The 18,209-nt window shown below is 39.0% G+C and overlaps 1 protein-coding gene across 1 annotated transcript in view; it reads right to left on the bottom strand.

Annotated features, from left to right (window-relative positions):
• POLR3B (RNA polymerase III subunit B) overlaps window positions 1–18,209 on the bottom strand; it is a 91,732-nt gene that overhangs the window by 35,500 nt on the left and 38,023 nt on the right. Inside the window, exons 14-20 of the mRNA XM_061638931.1 lie at window positions 17,125–17,325; window positions 15,146–15,308; window positions 13,310–13,463; window positions 10,184–10,258; window positions 9,337–9,435; window positions 8,393–8,520; window positions 2,428–2,637 (exon numbers count right to left, since the gene is read on the bottom strand). Of these exons, the coding sequence (XP_061494915.1) occupies window positions 2,428–2,637; window positions 8,393–8,520; window positions 9,337–9,435; window positions 10,184–10,258; window positions 13,310–13,463; window positions 15,146–15,308; window positions 17,125–17,325 (1,030 nt within the window). The remainder of the gene's footprint in view (window positions 1–2,427; window positions 2,638–8,392; window positions 8,521–9,336; window positions 9,436–10,183; window positions 10,259–13,309; window positions 13,464–15,145; window positions 15,309–17,124; window positions 17,326–18,209) is intronic.

Here is an 18,209-nt window from a genome sequence, read left to right as displayed (position 1 = left end):
GAGTGTAAATGATGGGGAAAGTGTGCTAGAAGGCATCAGTACAAGCTGGCAGAAAAGTTTTCTTGCTACACAATGTAAAACTCAGGCATGCTACAATATTACGCATTTCTCAAGGGAATTGGCATTTTACAAATGATTGATAGCATAATAATAAAACCATATCATCCAAACAAGCTTGACCAAACAGAGTATGTTTTCACCCAGCAACATTTAATATGTTCATTTGGTCAGATGCTAACTTTGCTGAAGAATATCTGACATTGCAACTGTATATACAAAGAGAGATACCACTTTCTTAAAAAGAAGTAATCTAATTTAGGATTAACTAAAGAGATTTGCTAAACAGTTTTATACTGGCTCCCCCCACTTTGTTTGCTGCAACACAGAGGTAATAATAAACAAAGTTTTATTGTTATGGGTAGAAGCCTAGTGAGCCTGAGGCTGATGCAAACCCTTACCCTCTGGCATGGCTTAAGGAGGAGATTCTGTCCAAACCTGGAAAAATTGCAGTTAGACTTAACTATGACTTACTGAAACAAACTAACATCTTGGTTTATGAAAGCGATTTGTTTCAGTAAACCAAATTTAAGATTAACCACAGTTTAGGGTTTGGCCATGCTAAGCAGTGGATAACTGAAAATGGAAGCAAAAATTCTGTTCTCCACACTGGAGGAGAAGCATAGAAATGAAGCTTGTTTCTGTAGTGATAAGCCACAGTTTACAATTATGTCTGAATACAGCCAATAATTTTTCTCCAATTATCAGATTGCTTATTCTATAAGATCCTAAATAGGCTTGGGACCAGGATGTTTTTAAAGGACTGCTTCCTCCTGCATGAACCTGTCCTTCACTTGTGGTCATCTTTGGAGGCTCTACTCTGTATCCCACTAACAAGGTAGTGTGACTGGCGGGGATACAGGACAGGGTCTTTTCAGTGGCACTGCCCTCCCATAGGAGGTCAGCCTAGCCTCTTTTCTGCTTTCCTTTATGTGAGCAGTTAAGACTTTTTGTCTTTCCTAGCTTTTAAGGCATTTTAATTTTATCTAGTTGTGGTCTTGTTTATTTGTTTTATTGCAACTTGGTCTTTGAAATATGCTCTTTGGGGGCTCTTTTTAGAGCTGAAGGAGGGTACACAAATATTTTCATATATAATTTAATAAATAAATACATTTGTTTCATTATTATGGAAACTATTAACGAAACAAGACTTAGGGCATGATCCAGCCAAACTGAAATACATCAAAGCATTAAGCATGTGCTTAAATTTCTTCCACTAAAATAAACAGGTCTGGATTACAGTCCTACTTATTTTAGTTTCAATGGCAAATTCAGGCCTCATTCTAAGAAGCATTTTCTATAGAAATTCCATGTTCAGCATATTTGTTTTTTAAAGAGTGTCATTATTTAAGGTAACATTTGTTGAAAATCATGAAATCCCAAGTAAAGGTTATACTACAATGGTTCAATTCAGACATCACAACAATGTTTTGTAGTAGCAGTAACCCAAACTATAATCTACAGTATCTGAGGCTTCAAATATACAGAAAAATTGAGTTTGCTTTTTGTTTTCTCTCTGCTCTGCATTCTCACTTTTATCTTGCAGGAGCTTCTGGAAGCAGAGCAATGGCCATAACTATGGTTTGCCAATTCAGCAATCATACCAAACCATAGTTTGAACAAACCATGGTTTTAAAAGCTGGGACCAGTCACAAACCATCGCTTGTCAACTGAAATATTACACTCAATCCAGGCCAGGGAAACCAATGCATAGAAAAACTGGATAGAAAAATGTTTCTCTCTCTCTCTCATAACACTAGAACTCATGGACACCCAACGAAGCTGAATATTGGAAGATTCAGTACAGATAAAAGTACTTCTTCACACAGCACATAGTTAAACTGTGGAATTTGCTCCCACAAGAGACAATGATGGCCACCAACTTGGATAGCTTAAAAAGATTAGACACATTCATGGAAGAAAAGGCTATTGATGGCTATTAGCCATGATGTCTATGTTCTGCTACCATAGGCAGAAGAAGTATGCTTCTGAAAACCAGTTGCTGGAAGCTGCAGGAGGGGAGAGTGCTCTTGCACACGGGCTTCCAATGGACATCTGGTTGGCCACTATGAGAACAGGATGCTGGACTAGATGGGCCACTGGCCTGATCCAGCAAGCTCTTCTTATGTTTTAATATTGCACCCTCCAGTTTTTGTTGGATTCCAGCTCTCATCAGCCCAATCCAGCAAGGCCAATACTCAGGGATGATGGGAGATGTAGTCTATCAACATCAGAAGGATACCAAGGTGGCTACCCTCTGCAGTACATTTTAGTTACATTTCTCTACCATGGTTTAGTGCAATGTGTGAACTGAGCTCAAGAAACATAGTTCTTCATCCACCAATAATGACAGAATGAGATGCTTCCTACCTCTGTCCAAAGAAGCTTTGTTTAATACAAGAGCATCTTCAATATCATAACCACTGTAACTCATCACAGCAACTGTGGCATTCTGTCCTGCTGGCAGTTTCTCAAATTCTATGAGTTCTATGGTTTTTGTTTTAACCATTGGTCTTTGTGGATATGCTAAAAGATACATAAGAGTATCTATCCTGTTCCTCTGATTGTATCCAATAGTACCTGCAATTTAAAAAGACACAATTATCAACAAAATAGCTTGGATAATTGTTGATATCACTGCTTTTTACAATGGTGGCTAATAACTGGTATAGAAAAAATCAGAAAAAGCTGTGAGTACTGTGGCTCTATAGATATTACTTCCAGGTAAAAGACTAAAGAGTGCCCCCTGTAACCCCCTGCAATCAAGTCTCAGTTATCCTCACCCATTTGTTTTATACATAACCCATAAAATTATGCCAAATACAGCAATAAATACAATCCAAAACAACATCTATAGGTTTGTAATCAATGTTAGTTATACTAGAGCCTTTGGGAGGGACTGAGGGTAGAGCCTGACACTGACTTTATGCCTCCTATGTTAATTTTTACCTCTGTAGTCCCTTCAGTACCACTCCCTATATACATGTCTATGTGTGCGTGCATATGTATATATATGTAGTATTTTAGGTACTTTAATTGCATTTTATGTATTTTAATTTATTTTAATGTTTTTGTGATCTTTATTGTGTACAATTTTTATCATGTACATGTTCGATTTTATTGTAAGCAGCCCTGAGTGCCCTATTATAGGGTAGAAGGGCGGGCTAGAAATATTTTAAATAAATTAAATAAAGTACTCAGAGCAGACCCAACAAAATTCATGGACACGACTAACTTATGTTCATTAATTTTAATAGGTTGCACCCAACTATATGCTACTCAGAGCAGACCCACTGAAATTAATGAACCCAAGTTAATCTTGGTCATTAATTTAAATGGTCTATTCCGAGTATGCCTAACATTGGATACAACATTATATACATTATATCCCATTGGATATAATGGGTCTATTCAGAGTAGAAGTTAGATATAACTTATAATAGGGGTAATTACAAATATTCATAGTGCCAATAAGTAAACTGGTAATAAAAATATTAATTTAAACAACTTTGTATTAAAAAAAAGAAACTACCACCATTCTAGGTTCACCATTGCCTCATTATTCCTTTCAGCCTCACTAATAAAACCCAACTCTTTTTTTTTTTAAAAAAATAGCAACATACCATTTAACATAAATCAATAAATGTTTGGACAGCATGGCAGTATCCCTGAGGGCCTAAGCACACCAGTCCATTTTTTGCAACATTCACCTCAAGAATAATCCCCAACCTTTGCTGTTACCCTAGAGCAGCCTTTCCCAACCAGTGTGCCTCCAGATGTTGTTGGACCACAATTCCCATCTTTCCAGACCATTGGCAGTGCTGGCTGAGGCTGACGGGAGTTGTGGTCCAACAACATCTGGAGGCACACTGGTTGGGAAAGGCTGCCCCAGAGTTAAGTTGCAGTGACCACAGTCAAGTCTATTCCTTAGTCTAAGCACTACCAAGAAGTTGGCTTGCAACAGTTGCAACAGCTGCTTCAGTGGAGCAACCACAGGGCAACGCATAACGGCTGCAATCCAATGCTGTGCCTGTAAAAGCTCCCCTTTTCAGGAGCATGAATGGGAAGTACATTCCTGAGGCTCCATAAAACCTTGAGATTGCCGCAATCCCTGTATGGACATCACGCCTTGAAAAGGCAAAGCTTTTCCTATATATTTGAACAAGGCACAGAGGCCTGGATCATGCTTAGAACAGGCTCACTGAAATCAGTGGGACTTAAGCTAAAGTCCCTTTGACTTCAGTAGGTTTATTCTGTGCATGACTAAGTCTGGATCCAACCTTAGGTACTTTTACTGAACAGAACAATTCATCACTAATGTTTTAAACAACATGTATCTTTCTTGAATCTGAACATATTTGACAGCTACATGGGAAACTAAGAAGCTAGTTAACATCTCTAGTTAACTATTCTAATTAAGCTTTTAGGAGCCTGTACACTCCTACCCAAATATTATTATGAAATGTATCAAACAACTAAAGACTGGGCTATAATTCTAAACTAAACCCTGTCTTTCAAGGTATTAAAGGAAAATGGCCTTCCTTAGGACACTCTTCTACAGGACACCCTACACTTTGGCTATTGGCATAATGAGATTACACTGTGGTAATCCAGAGACTTGTACACTCCCCACCCCATACACAGGGGAAAGAATTTTGAAGCATCCATTTGCTCTTCTTAACAAACACATTTTTCCATTTTGTCTGAATTCAAGAAACAATGATTTGTGCAAACGACAGTTGGTTAACAATCCTGGTCTGATATCCTACTTTGCTAAACTATAGTTTGGACAAAGTGGTTTTCTGTAATAAGACAAAACAGGAAACAGCAGTTTGCTGTAAACTATGAATTGAAGCTTAAAATTGTGTTTGTGTGAGAAAGCAGAGAGGAAGATGAAGGGGGGGCATCTGAGTTCCAGGTACTTGTTGCAGCATGTTCTCATAATACAAACCATGGTTTGTTGTGATATTTGAATGCTTGTTATTTCTGAAGATTTTTACAGATAATTTATATCTCAATCCCTTTGAGTTTCTTTTAATTCTGTGGCTTGGATCCAATCGCCTTGTGTATCCAAGCATTTGCCCCTGTGTACTGGTGTTTTCCCCAATTCTGTTCTATTGAAACAATGCACGCAGCATGAGACAACAGTCTTAAGCTCCTCCATAATTCAGAGCAGCTTGTACAGCAGTGCATAGCCCTCTAAAGCTGTGATGCAAATACAGAAGCTACCCAAGAGTCACTTTCAACATCAGTCTATGATTTGATGTTTAAAGATATACAATTCCTGGGCCTAGAGAATACTTATTATTATTTATTATTTATTTATTTATTTATTTATTAAATTTATATACCGCCCGACTAGCAATAGCTCTCTGGGCGGTGAACACAAAACAGCATAAAAATACAATAAATAACAAAACAATACTAAAATACAAGCAACAATCCAACACAATAAACATTTTTAAAATTAATTTTTAAATTAAATTTTAAAATTAAAATTAAAATTAAATACTTAAGGGCACATGATACTGTTACATTGCTGAAGTCAAGCAAGGTCTCAGCTTGATCAGTACCTGGACAGCAAGACTACTTGGGAGCCCCAGATTAGCTGCATTCTGAACTTCTTGAAGTAAAACCAGAATGTAAGCACCATAAACAAAATATCCAAGTGATCTTGCAATGACACAAGCATACCACTGAAAACCATCTTTTTGCTCTTGCATATGCCTGCCATACACTTTCCAAAATATAGCTTAATCATCTTAATTCACCAGGTGCATTTGCATATTAGAAGACCCACCCATTTCCCTCACCTTTCTGCTAAGTCCAAGGATGCCATTTTTGAGGCAATGCAAGTATTTAAATGATCAGAATGGGGCAATGCTGAGCAACAGGTCCTTTCTTCTCAGTAGGGAGCTAAAATGGTATCTCAATAATCCCAAGCTCTTGACAGCCCAGGAAGTGACTAAATGGACTTGAACATGGATCTCCCACAGGACAATAAAAGACAGTTAGTGGCAGCAGGGGGTGGGCAAAGACTGCAGGGAGGGCTGGTTTTTTTTTTAAAAGAGCAAATATATTGGATGTGATTAATCACTGTAGACAGATTCAAAGCAGACTCAACACAAAATTTCCTGTATGCAAATATTACTTATAAGTTCATCAGTAGCAAATTTAAGATTATATGGAGAGAACTTTCTTATAGTTCACATAGAGCAAATGTGGAAAAAAAGCCTCCAGAGGTTTTTAGGAAACACTCAGCATACAAATAAAAACTCTGTGTGTATACTTTTTTTAAAATTAAAAACAATGATTCTGTAATATGCCAACTTTAGAAATGCAGTTTTATCTCCCTGCTCATTCTTCAGAGTCAGGTGCTTTGCAATAGCACACAGAAACAAAGCCTTTTAAAAAATATATTACTAAAGATATTCAGCAGCTTTTGTGTTCCCAGCGTCAGCAGTAACGTCAGAGGACTGTATCCAGGGAGCTAAATGTGCAAGACCCAGGGTCAAAGCAGCTGAATACACCAACCTCAGAAAACACAGACAATGAATTGCAAATGACACTGAAAACAAAACGAGAAAAAAAGACCTTCACACAGAAAACTACAAAAGAACTCTACAGATACTGAATTGGCTTTCTGTACACACTGATCCTGCTTAACTGTGTGTGGTAACTAACCAAACCTTCTGAGGCAGATAGTCCTGAAATAGAGTCCCCTTGGAAAAAAAATCACAAGAAAGAAAGAGGTGAAAATAAAATAACGATAAATTATATATAAATTTATTTCATTTCTCAAATATGTCTAACACACTGAAAGGCAAAGATTTTTTTTCCTCCAGGTTTTTATTTCTGCCAGAAAAAGTGACAGAGAATGAACGTTAATCAGCTTTCGAATTTGTTCAGGGAAGGAGCTTATATTTCCTGGTCATGTGACTTCCAGAAATGACACCCAAATAAAGTCCTCCCATAGTTAATGTTTTAAACACAACTCATTAACTTTTCCTGAGTGAGACTCATCAAATGGACGGGAGATGACGAGAACACAACTTTTTTTACATTGGTTGCAACTGAAACTGCTCTGGGGAAATAGTTGATGGACTGTGCCCAAGAATGGGTAGACGATGGGATGAGTGAGATTTCTTCATAAAACCCAGGAGGTGACAATTTAGTTTGTTGCAAACCTGGAAGTTTGTGCGTTTTAAAATGGACTTTATCATAAACGAACAAGCACATGATACAGAGGTCAATATATATACAACAGGTGCAATGACTTTCAATGAAAAGAGCAACTCTGTGACCATAGGTTCTACAGACTGGGGAGGTGGGCATTTGCACCCCTGGAGCTCCCATGCCCATTTAAGGAAATAATAACTAGATTGAGATAAAACATTTTTTGCAGAAGGTCATAAAGCACTCATATGCTGAGTTATGAAGTGCACAGCCAGCACAGCCATCTGGTATGAACTACTGAGGTTATTTAAATTGAAACTTTGACTGAGGTGTGAACTTCATACACTAATTTATATGGATTTGTAATAAATAACTACTGGCAAAAGTTCAGCCAGTCAACAAAAGGTGACAACACATACATTTGTAACACGGCATAGTAATGCATTACTATTTGATATTTAGCAAACATTACATGTAAAATTTATTATATATTATAAATGTACCATATATATGAAATGTGTTACTGTTAGACATTTAGGATATATTAGAATCCATTGCTCTGCATAATTAATTTGTAGCTTGATACTATGCATGTTTGCTCCAAAGTAACACCCACTGAACTCAAATCCATCTTTTTGTTACTCCATTAAGAAACTAATAATAATTTGTGAATTCCAGCATTTTGTAGAAAGGAAGAGTGCATTATAACTACATTTCCATACCAACATGCACACCTAGATACAGTTGTTACAGAACTGGAAATTAATACTGAAAAACAGAACACATTAGTGATTCACAGGAAATCTCTTCTCCATGTTCTCTATCAGTCTTTCTGTTTAATCGTTTCGTCTTCCTTCAAAAGGAAAAAAAGGCAGAGAACAGAACACTCCGTTGGAGTGTTAACTCTTTCCTGCCTCAAGCACTAACAAGGGAAGACAGTACCCACTTGGGGGTGTCCTGGTGCCCACTGGAGAAAAAGCAAGCACAAAAACTTTCATACCATCCTCACATTTTTAAAACTGCCTGACAAAATTGAATTTCATATTCCAATATGGAAAAGTCAGCTCATCATCAATTCTGAAACATGGTTTAAAAGTAATTTAATACAAAATAGCCTGCACAATATAGCAACTATCCAGATCTGAGGCACAAATCTTACCCATAGCTTGCTTTCCCATAGCACACTGGTAAGTGTTTCTTGGAGACTGATTATGGTGAGGATAAGGAATGAGGCCAGCACACACGCCAAGAAGAGTAAAAGGTTCAATCTCCAGATGTGTTGTTTCTCTTTTTGGGGGGTGGGGTGGACAAAAAGATCACCACTAGTTAGACTTCTTAAAGTTTGCAACGCATATATTTACAAATGAGAAGGCTCAAATTTGTATTTTAAGGCTTTCATGAATAACAAAGATAATATAAAAGTCACACAGCTAGGCAATGAAGAAGAGACTGACAAAGACATGGGTCACATCCACATCATGTATTTAAAGCACTCCTATACCACTTTAACAGTCATGGAGAATCCTGGGAACTGTCGTTTGTTAAGGGTGCTAGGAATTGTAGTTCTGTGGGGTCAGCACCCTTAACAAACGACAGTTCCCACAATTCTCCATAACAGTTAAAGTGGTATAGGAGTGCTTTAAATATATAGTGTGGATGCAACAATGCATTCTAAATTACAGAAAAGTTCTTCTATTACATTTCATGAGCCAATAGTCTAGTGATGCCTTATAGGTAGAAGCTCCAGCATGAACAAAAATCGCCCACCACTTAAGTTTTTCAATGGTGGGAAAATGCAAAGGGATATGATTGATCTAAATTCGGAAGTACGCTTCTTTAGGAGCCCCATAATTGCATTCATGTACACAGATACCTCTGGCACAACATAGCTGCATGAGATATATCAATGAAAAATAAGACAATAAATGTCCCTGAAGAGCATCTTTAATAGATATATAAATATAAAATATCATTTATCTCAGATATATGCATAATTCCTTATTTTTTTTACTCTGGTAAGCTACTCCCAACGTGAGAAATTTCTTCCTGTGCCAATATCGGCATTACAACACAAGTTTCATACTTTTAACACAGAACACTTACTTATTGATTGTATGTTCATACAGTGCAATGTTGCAATCATTTTCTTCATTCACATCCAGATATTCAACCAGACTTTCATGTAAAAAGTCTTCAAAATTCCTGAAAGTAGAACATAGTGTAAAATAATTTATAAATCCCACATTAAGCCTGTGGAAAGTATGCAGAAGAAGGTAAATAAGCAATTTGTGTAAAAAGTGAAATGCATTACTATTTTTTGAACTAGACTCTTCTGAAAACTGGCTCATGTACAAGCGCGAAATGAGACTGGGGTTTTTTGTTCTTGTGCTTTCAAACACAGGAACAATATAGGAAGCTGCCTGATACAGGGTCAGACCATTGGTCTATTTAGCTCAGTACTGTCTATGCTAGGGATGGGAAACCTGTGGCCCTCCATGTGTTGTTGGAGTCAAAGTTCCATCAGTCCTAGGTAGCATGGCCAATAGCGAGGAACTATGGGAGTTGTAGTCCAAAAACAATCAGAGGAACACAGGTTCCCCATCCCTGGTCTACATTGATTGCCAGCTCTGTGTAGTATCACAAGAGTGCTTCCCACTCCTACCTGGAGATACCAGGGGTTGGATGTGGGACTTCTTGCATGCAAAACATGTGCTCTACCACTGAGCTATGGTCCTTTCCCAAAAATTGTGTGAATGGTATATTAGAATCGTGTTTCAATTACTACAGGATTACCTGATGCCATCAGAATTACCTGATGTTATAGCTGGAGAACAAAACAAGTATATATGCTGTACACCGCCCTGGGAGCTTATTGCTATAGGGCGGTCTAAAAATGTAATAAAATAAATAAATAAATAAATAAAATCATGTATCTTGCCAAGTTGCTTACCTATAACCTTGGGCAAGTTCTTCCATGTGCTTGCCTGTAACTGCAGGTTTTTGCTTCTTTACAATAATGTAGGGCCTATATTTGGAAAAAGGAAAAGAATTAAGAATTAAGCACTGCATAGTGAGCATACGTACATCCCTATCATCACAGAGTAGTAGCAGTCAGTAGGGAGAGGTGGCAGCACTTACTTGACCTCCCGTCGCCAGCATCGGTGAGCTTACCGGGGGGAGAGGAGGAGGGGTAAGGTGCTGGTGAGACTGGCATGGTGCAAATGCACAGGCAGAGCCAATCTGGTGTTCCTACTGATGTGTTTGCATTGTGCCATTCTCCCAACCATCTCCTGGTAAGCACAGTGACACCAGTGATTGGGGGGGGGGTCAGGTAAGTGCTGCTGCTCCTCCCTGCCAATTGCTACAGTTACAGAGGCAGAAGCAGAGATGACCCAGAGAGTGGAGACTACCATCTTGAGGAATATGATAGGCAAGTGCGCTGAAGTAGAATAGACAAGACATTGCTGGGTGTTTGGTAAACATGTGTTTACAAAAGGCTACATTATCATAATGACAAAACAACTGCAAATTTGAAAGTTGTACATAAACGGAAATGTGAAAGATCTAGCACAAGCTGCATAACAAAGACACGGGGTGTTCTGTTCACCCATGGAACATCCACAATATTCCTCATTCATTTTGGCTTTGGGGATGGAGCCACGTGCACTTGCAGTGCTCCAACAAAGAAGTTGAATGAGGACATTCTGCTTACACAGGAGTTCTGCTTATTCATTAAAACCACACAGTGGTTTAGATCGAGAGCCAGTATGGCATAGTTGCTAGTGTAGGACTACGACATGGGAGACTAGGGTTCGAATCCCCACACAGCCATGAAGCTCACTGGGTGGCCTTGGGCCTCTCAGCCTCAGAGGAAGGCGATAGTAACCCCCCTCTGAATACTGTTTACCATGAAAACCCTATTCATAGTGTCGCCATAAGTCAGAATCAACTTGAAGGCAGTACATTTACATTTTTAGTTTAGATTAGGCTGTTATTTTCCAAAGGCAAATATACAAACAAAAAATATGACCATAAGCCCATTTACTCAGAAGTCAGCCGCACTGAGTTTTATTTGGAATTACCCTCCAATAAATGTGCCAAGAACTCTAGCCTTAGGAAATATATTTTAAGCATATATTTAGCTTTCATTACAAAATACTGCAACAGTCTTTAAAATTCAAATGAAAAACAATGTATAATAATGTGATGCACATTTTAAAGAGTGCTACATGGATTGTTACTAATGATTAGAACTGTAAACAACTTTAAATATTTAACCAATTTATTGTCTGGGTTCTTAAAAGTTTTTTAAAAAATCATATTAAAAACTGAATGACGGCGCCTTTTGGTGGGGGAAAGGAAGACTTTCATATTTCTTAGAGGGGACATAGATTATCATTGCATGGTTTGCATGCAAAAGGTCCCAGGTTCAATCCCTGGCTTCTCCAGGTACAGTTGGGAAAAACTCCTGCCTGAAGAACCACAGCCAGTCAGTGTTGACAACAGTGAGCTGCATGGCCATTGGTACGATTCATACTGACTGAAGGGATGGAGAATCTATGGCCCTCCAGAGGTTGTTGGACTACAACCCTCATCACCTGTGACCATTGGCCATGTTGGCTGGGGCTTATAGGAGTCCAACACCATCTGGAGGGCCACACGTTTCAAAACACACATCCAAAGGAAAAGTTACCTATCTTTTAAAAAAAATAATATTAGCTGTGAAATATAGGATTAGGTCCTTCAGGAGCCTCAGAGGTTCCAGGTCCCACAGTTTTTTGCTTCTGTCAATCCCCTGGATAATCAGGGACTCCATTTTAATTTCAGATAAAAGCTTTTGTTGATTATACCAAGTAATTAAGGAATGTCTGCTGTGTTCCTACTAACTGCACTGCACTATTTAAGCTTGCCAATCAGTATCTAGACATTTATTTAGCTTATATATAAAGGGATCAATTGAATCAAGTTTATTGTATCATGCAGGAGACCTAAACACCAGAACAAATGCTGCTGCATGTAATGCAGCTGTAGCTGCAATAATTTAAAAAAATCCAGCATTTAGGGAATATGAGGAGTGCAATATCTTGATTAGCAACTGTAACTTTCAGTTAATATCACCATGCTGGAGAAAAAGTATAAAAATAGTTTGCTATTTGACAGCATGGCTTTCAGACAGCAACCAGAACTGTAAAAGGCTTCTACCACAACCACCACACAGAAACACTGATACAAAGAATGGCATGCATGATCAAAACGTCAAGGACTGTTGCTGTTTGTACAAGATGCTCTTGCAGTGTGCAGTAAATAACTGCAATATACTTGGGCATTCCACTCCAAAAGTCCAAGCTAACAGTTTAGAGGCTAATTAACACTTTTAAAGGTTGAAGTGGAGATCTGAACAACTGCAAAAGGATTACTTGAAGAGCCACAGCCACAGAAAAACTGACAAAACTTACTAGTCATTCCAGTGGCCCAGTTCAGACAGCTATTAAAGACTTCATGAACCATGGTTTACAAAGCTGTGAATGAGCACTGGGGATGAGCACACCTCCTTCTCCCCTCCTTCCTGTATTTGCTGGCTTTGGTATGAAGATCTTGGTTTGGAATTAAGGCAGTGTTCCCTGCTATGTCCAAATTAGGCTTAACATCAGTTAACTGGTTAACTTTCCTGGTTTGTTAACAAATAAGTGACCCTGGCTTATTTTCTTGGATTAACGGCTGCCATTAAACTGGATTTTCCCAGTTTGGACCTAATGAGGAACTCTGCTTTAATTCCAAGCCAGAAACTTCACAATGAAGCTGGCACATGATGGGAGGCGAGGAGCTAATTTCTAGCTGAAAGTCTTGAACAATAACCCAAACTGGTCCAATGTCAAATATAACAGTGTTGCCATTTACTGCTTAAACATGTATCTGTCATGCTGGATCTTCTGGATGTAATTGTTTGGCAGTCACCTTATAGCATGTGTATATACAACTTGCTCCTGAGAATAAGCTGAACAAACAAGATACTGCATTTGAGAAGAGGAGGTGTTGATGTAACAGCTCAGGAAAGGTGTTTTTAAAAGTTCCTTACCTGCACAACCGTCCTCCATCAGAGGAAATATACACACATCTGTCGGTAAGATTTGTAGAGATCGAAACAAATTCGTTGATATAACCAGCTCTACGCATGAGCCGAAATGTGTAAACCAGTTTCTGATGGTCTCGAATGACGCCAAGGATGTTGCCTGGTCAAGAAAGCAATTATGTTATACCTTTTCTTTCTATTGCACAATTCTGTCACCTTTCGGATGTACGGGGCCAACAGAGGCTCTCAGTGGTTGTGAACAGCCTGTGTTGCTGTCAGTTGATCGATGACATTCACCGCTCAATAGGAAGGACAGTGAATGTTTCCTCAACTGGCCTTTTGCAACAGACCCATTCAGAGGACTGCAAGATGTCAAAAGTACCTAAACCAAGCAAAGCTTGCAAGACCAGAAATGGCCTATTTTAGACCAAAGAAGATATTCAAGCTGTTTACAAGTAACTTTACTTCATAAAACCGACAATTAAGAGCCTTAAAAAAAGCCTGCTGGAACTACTATTACAAGTTCAGCCTATCTTCTAAAAGTTAGGAATTACGTATTCTGGAAGGTATTGTATTTCCAAAGTTACGGCACAGCCAGAAACACAGCCTTCTTCTGTGCCTGTATCTCTCTCTTACTTCTCTGCAGTGCCAGTGTAATTTTGATACCAGGAGGCTTTAAAAGAAAATGCAGCTTTATTTTTTCGTAAGTGAAACTCTGTGATCTTGCATTTCCTTTGTTTTCAATATGAGGTTTTCAGTCTTACACATTTATCCACATTTAAGAAAACTTTTGAATAGGTTGCCATCTGCATTCCATAGAACTGATAAATCTCTAACAGGGACAGAACAGTAAAATAACTCATTTAAAAGATTTCAATTTGTAGCTCTAAACATTTCCTTCCAAAAGGAATTAAATAACTATTCAAGTGGTTATTATGCAAAAGCACCAGCGTTTAGGACCAGATAGCAGGATCACGTTTCTCCTTAATGCCACTACCATCCCTAAGTTGAGTGAGGGCAGATGCATACAGAACAAGATCTTAAATCACACAAAACTGTGCCTGCAGAAAATTCTCCACAGTTCATCCTAACCAGTTAATGGATAGAGCGGCACTGTAGTTACCACAGTTAAAGCAAACCAAGTTGCCTGCTTCATCAAAGTCCCCGACACCTTCACAGCCTGATGACAAATACTCATTAAGCAAAGTTAACGTACATGTACAACAATTGTTTGGGGAGGCAGTATACAATCCCATGGCCTGCTCCTCATCTCTGAGGTACCTCTAAAACAGTGATAAGAGGATCTGTGGCCCTCCATATGTTTCTGCACTACAACACCAATCAACCTTGACCACTACCATGCTAGCCTGGGCTGATGGAAGATGGAGTCAAACATCATTTGAAGGGCCACAGGTTCTCCCCCTCCCCGCTTTAAAATGTGGAAGCGGCTTTTCTAAAGTTTCATCCCAGAGTGTGATTAACATTAAAGAACCATACTGAAATGGGTAGGGATAATCATGTTGGCCCTTAACACAAAATCGGCACCCCCCACCTAGAAGGAAGGTGTCAGTTTTTTTAAAAAAGGACCTCTGTGATTGGCCCCATCCACAAGGCTGTGGATTTTAAATGTTGCATTTCTGCTATGAGATGAACCAGAAAAGCTGCTTCTGCGGTTCTGCTGTAAGAGGTAGAGGGAAGCTGACCCAACGTAGGTTCTAGGGAGACACAGATCCAGAGTCTACACCATACTGATGTGGAGATCTTAAATAAAATAAAATATAATCCTCCGTCTATTCTTCTATTAAAAAAAAACAAAAACAGAAAATGTCAGAAGTGCCATACCATTAAGGAAAACAAGGAACACATTTGGATATGAAAGTTCTTCTCCACATAGAAGGTTCACATCTTCTACTCCCAGGTTACCAGCTAATTTAATTATAGGGCCATCTTCCATGTCAGTAGTAATGTGAGTCATCAGTGCTAGGTTTTTAACCAAACCACAGGCCTGAAGAAGACAAAATGTTTTTTTTTTAAAAAATGAAAAAGTACATGTGCAATTAATTTATATAAAATTAATTTATAACCTATATTATTTTTAGAAGCTAAGCCACACCATGCCTTAGTGCAAACAAGCAAACGTCTGGGTTCCTGCAGAGTAGCTTTGTTCCTTTCTAGTTGTTTTGTTGCTGTGCTGAACTAAGCCATCGTTTGGCTTAGCAGGTTTTTTGAACACAGTCTCATGGTTCAGCTCAGCTCTCCCAGGAAACCATGAACTCTATACCACAGGACCAGAGCTTGGAAAAGTTACTTTTTTGAACTACAACTCCCATCAGCCCCAGCCAGCTAGCTAGGGCTGATGGGAGTTGTAGTTCAAAAAAGTAACTTTTCCAAGCTCTGCACAGGACAAACCTTGGACCTCCTCTCCAGGAGACTGCACTTTGCTCATTTGCACCAAGTCATAGTTTGGTTTAGTATGATGTGCAAACCAGGCCAGTATGAACACTAAAATCTGCAGCCTTATCCACTGCCATCTTTGGCACATGATTACCTGTTTCTAGATTGTGCCCAAGTATGTTAGGAAGAGCAAGGTGAAATAAGTCACTCTAGAGGTACTGAGATTTAGGCCATATTGCACCACACATTATGCAAGCGACTTTGTTATGTTAGTGACTTGTTCCCAGTAATTCAAACAGCCTTCCAAAGAGGACAGCCAGCCAATAGAAAATCAGGATTTGAATAAATCTTATAGATCAAAACCATCACCCAGAATTGTGGCTAAGTTTAGAGTGGGGCCCTGGATATGCAAAAAGGCCTGTTGTGCACTTGAGCAGTGTGGACACTTCCACAAGGCATATTTAACAGTGAGGAGAGCACTACAAAGCATGCTCATGAGTGGGGCCTTCCTCACTTTGGAGGGGAGGGTGGGAGGAAAGGCAATTAACAGCAAAAAGCAGAACTTGTGGCAACAAAGTTTATGGTACGTCAGAAGAAAAACAACAACATATAATGCAGTGGACAGGCTCTCCAGGCTGCATCAAGGGTATTTGGGGTATGTAGAAATGCCATGGAGACTGGGTGCTTTAGGTAATACAAAATTATGATGTTAACACTACATTGGTACATAATTGTCCAAGTGAAACAAATTGTGGCAGGGGAAAAGAAATTTATTTAATTTATATCCTGCCCTTCCTCCCAGTAGGAGCCCAGGGCAGCAAACAAAAATACTAAAAACACTCTAAAACATCATAAAAACAGACTTTAAAATATATTAAAACAAAACATCTTTTTTTAAAAAAGCTTTAAAAACATCTTAAAAAGCAATTCCAACACAGATGCAAACTGGGATAAGGTCTCTACTTAAAAGGTTTGTTGAAAGAAGGTCTTCAGTAGGTGCCAAAAAGATAACAGAGATTGTGTCTGTCTAATATTTAAGGGAAGGGAATTCCAAAGGGTCAGTGCTACTACACTAAAGGTCCACTTGCTATGTTGTGTGGAACGGACCTCCTGATAAGATGGTATCTGCAGGAGGTCCTCACCTGCAGAGCACAGTGATCGACTGGGTACATAAGGGATAAGACAGGCTTGGTCCCAAGCTGCACAGGGCTTTGTACACCAAAACCAGAACCTTGAACTTAGTCCAGTAGCTAATGGGCAGCCAGTGCAATTCTTTCACCAGCAGAGTGACATGTGGGTGATACCCTGCCCTAATGAGCAGTTGCGCCACTGCATTTTGCACCAGCTGCAACTTCCAGACGAACCTCAAGGGCAGCACCACATACAGTGCATTGCAGTTATCCAGTCTGAAGGTTCATGGTGCTTACCTCTCCTTCAGGAGTGTCTGATGGGCACAACATACCCCACTGAGATGGCTGCAGAGATCGGGGACCGCTCACTTTTCTTGTCTTTTCAAACTGAGAAGAGATCCTTGTCATCATCCCCAGAGCAGATATATAGGACAACCGGGACAATACTTGAGTCACACCCTGACGGTCCATCTTGAATCTCTTCAGTGACCAATTCCCCTAAAAGTCAAGAATTACACATGCCTGCCAAAATGCAATATAAGCAGCTTTGCAGATTCTATTTTTTTTCTTTCAGTAATAGTAATTAGTATTTGAAAACAGATTGATCAGTATTTGAAAACATGGATTCTCTTAACTGCAGTGGTAAAACAAGTTCAGCTTTTCATCTGTCCTCAAGGCTTATGGCAGAAAAATCTGGGGAATAGCCACATAAATGGTAACAATACACAGTCACCAGTGCTGTTCTTTAATTCAGTGTCCCAGGGTTTTGCTACAGACAGAGGTTATCTGTTTATGATATACAGACCTGTTAATAATCTCAGGGCCACCTCAACATTTTGCACTTTCGGTACAGATAGTCAAAGAGATACTGAAGCACCCCATTAGTTGTGAAGCAAGTCTGACTTGATTGGATTCCTACTTCTAAATATATTATAGACAAACACATTGAATTCACAATTCACCCTTCACAACTAATAAGGTGCTTGCATATTTTGTTCCCAAATCCTGGTAGCCTTGATGTACAAGCATCACAATGTCTTTTATACTGCCTGCAATAACATGGCATTAAACTATCTTACTAAGACAGCTGAAGGAAGACTGATGCTAGTATCTAGCATTGTCAAAATGTGGAAAACTAGTATATTCCAGAAGATAACGCTAAGATTTAAGGAGAAAAACTGCAAATGTAATGATTTGATCATGTTGAAGCAGTCATGAAACATACACATCTCTGGCTTTACAACTATCTGCTTAAAATTAGTTTTGGAAGAATTTATGATGCATTTTTCTGTCAGATTGTTGAATGGAAGCCCAAACTCAAACAGTGTTTTACATCATTTCAGCAGTTTGTCCTTTATTCAGTTTCCTCTCAGGGCCTTGAG

The sequence above is a fragment of the Rhineura floridana genome, chromosome 8 (genome assembly GCF_030035675.1).
Source record: "Rhineura floridana isolate rRhiFlo1 chromosome 8, rRhiFlo1.hap2, whole genome shotgun sequence".
In the NCBI taxonomy this organism is placed as follows: domain Eukaryota; kingdom Metazoa; phylum Chordata; class Lepidosauria; order Squamata; family Rhineuridae; genus Rhineura; species Rhineura floridana.
Note: the sequence above shows the minus strand (reverse complement) of the source record. Positions and strands in the feature narration are given on the sequence as shown.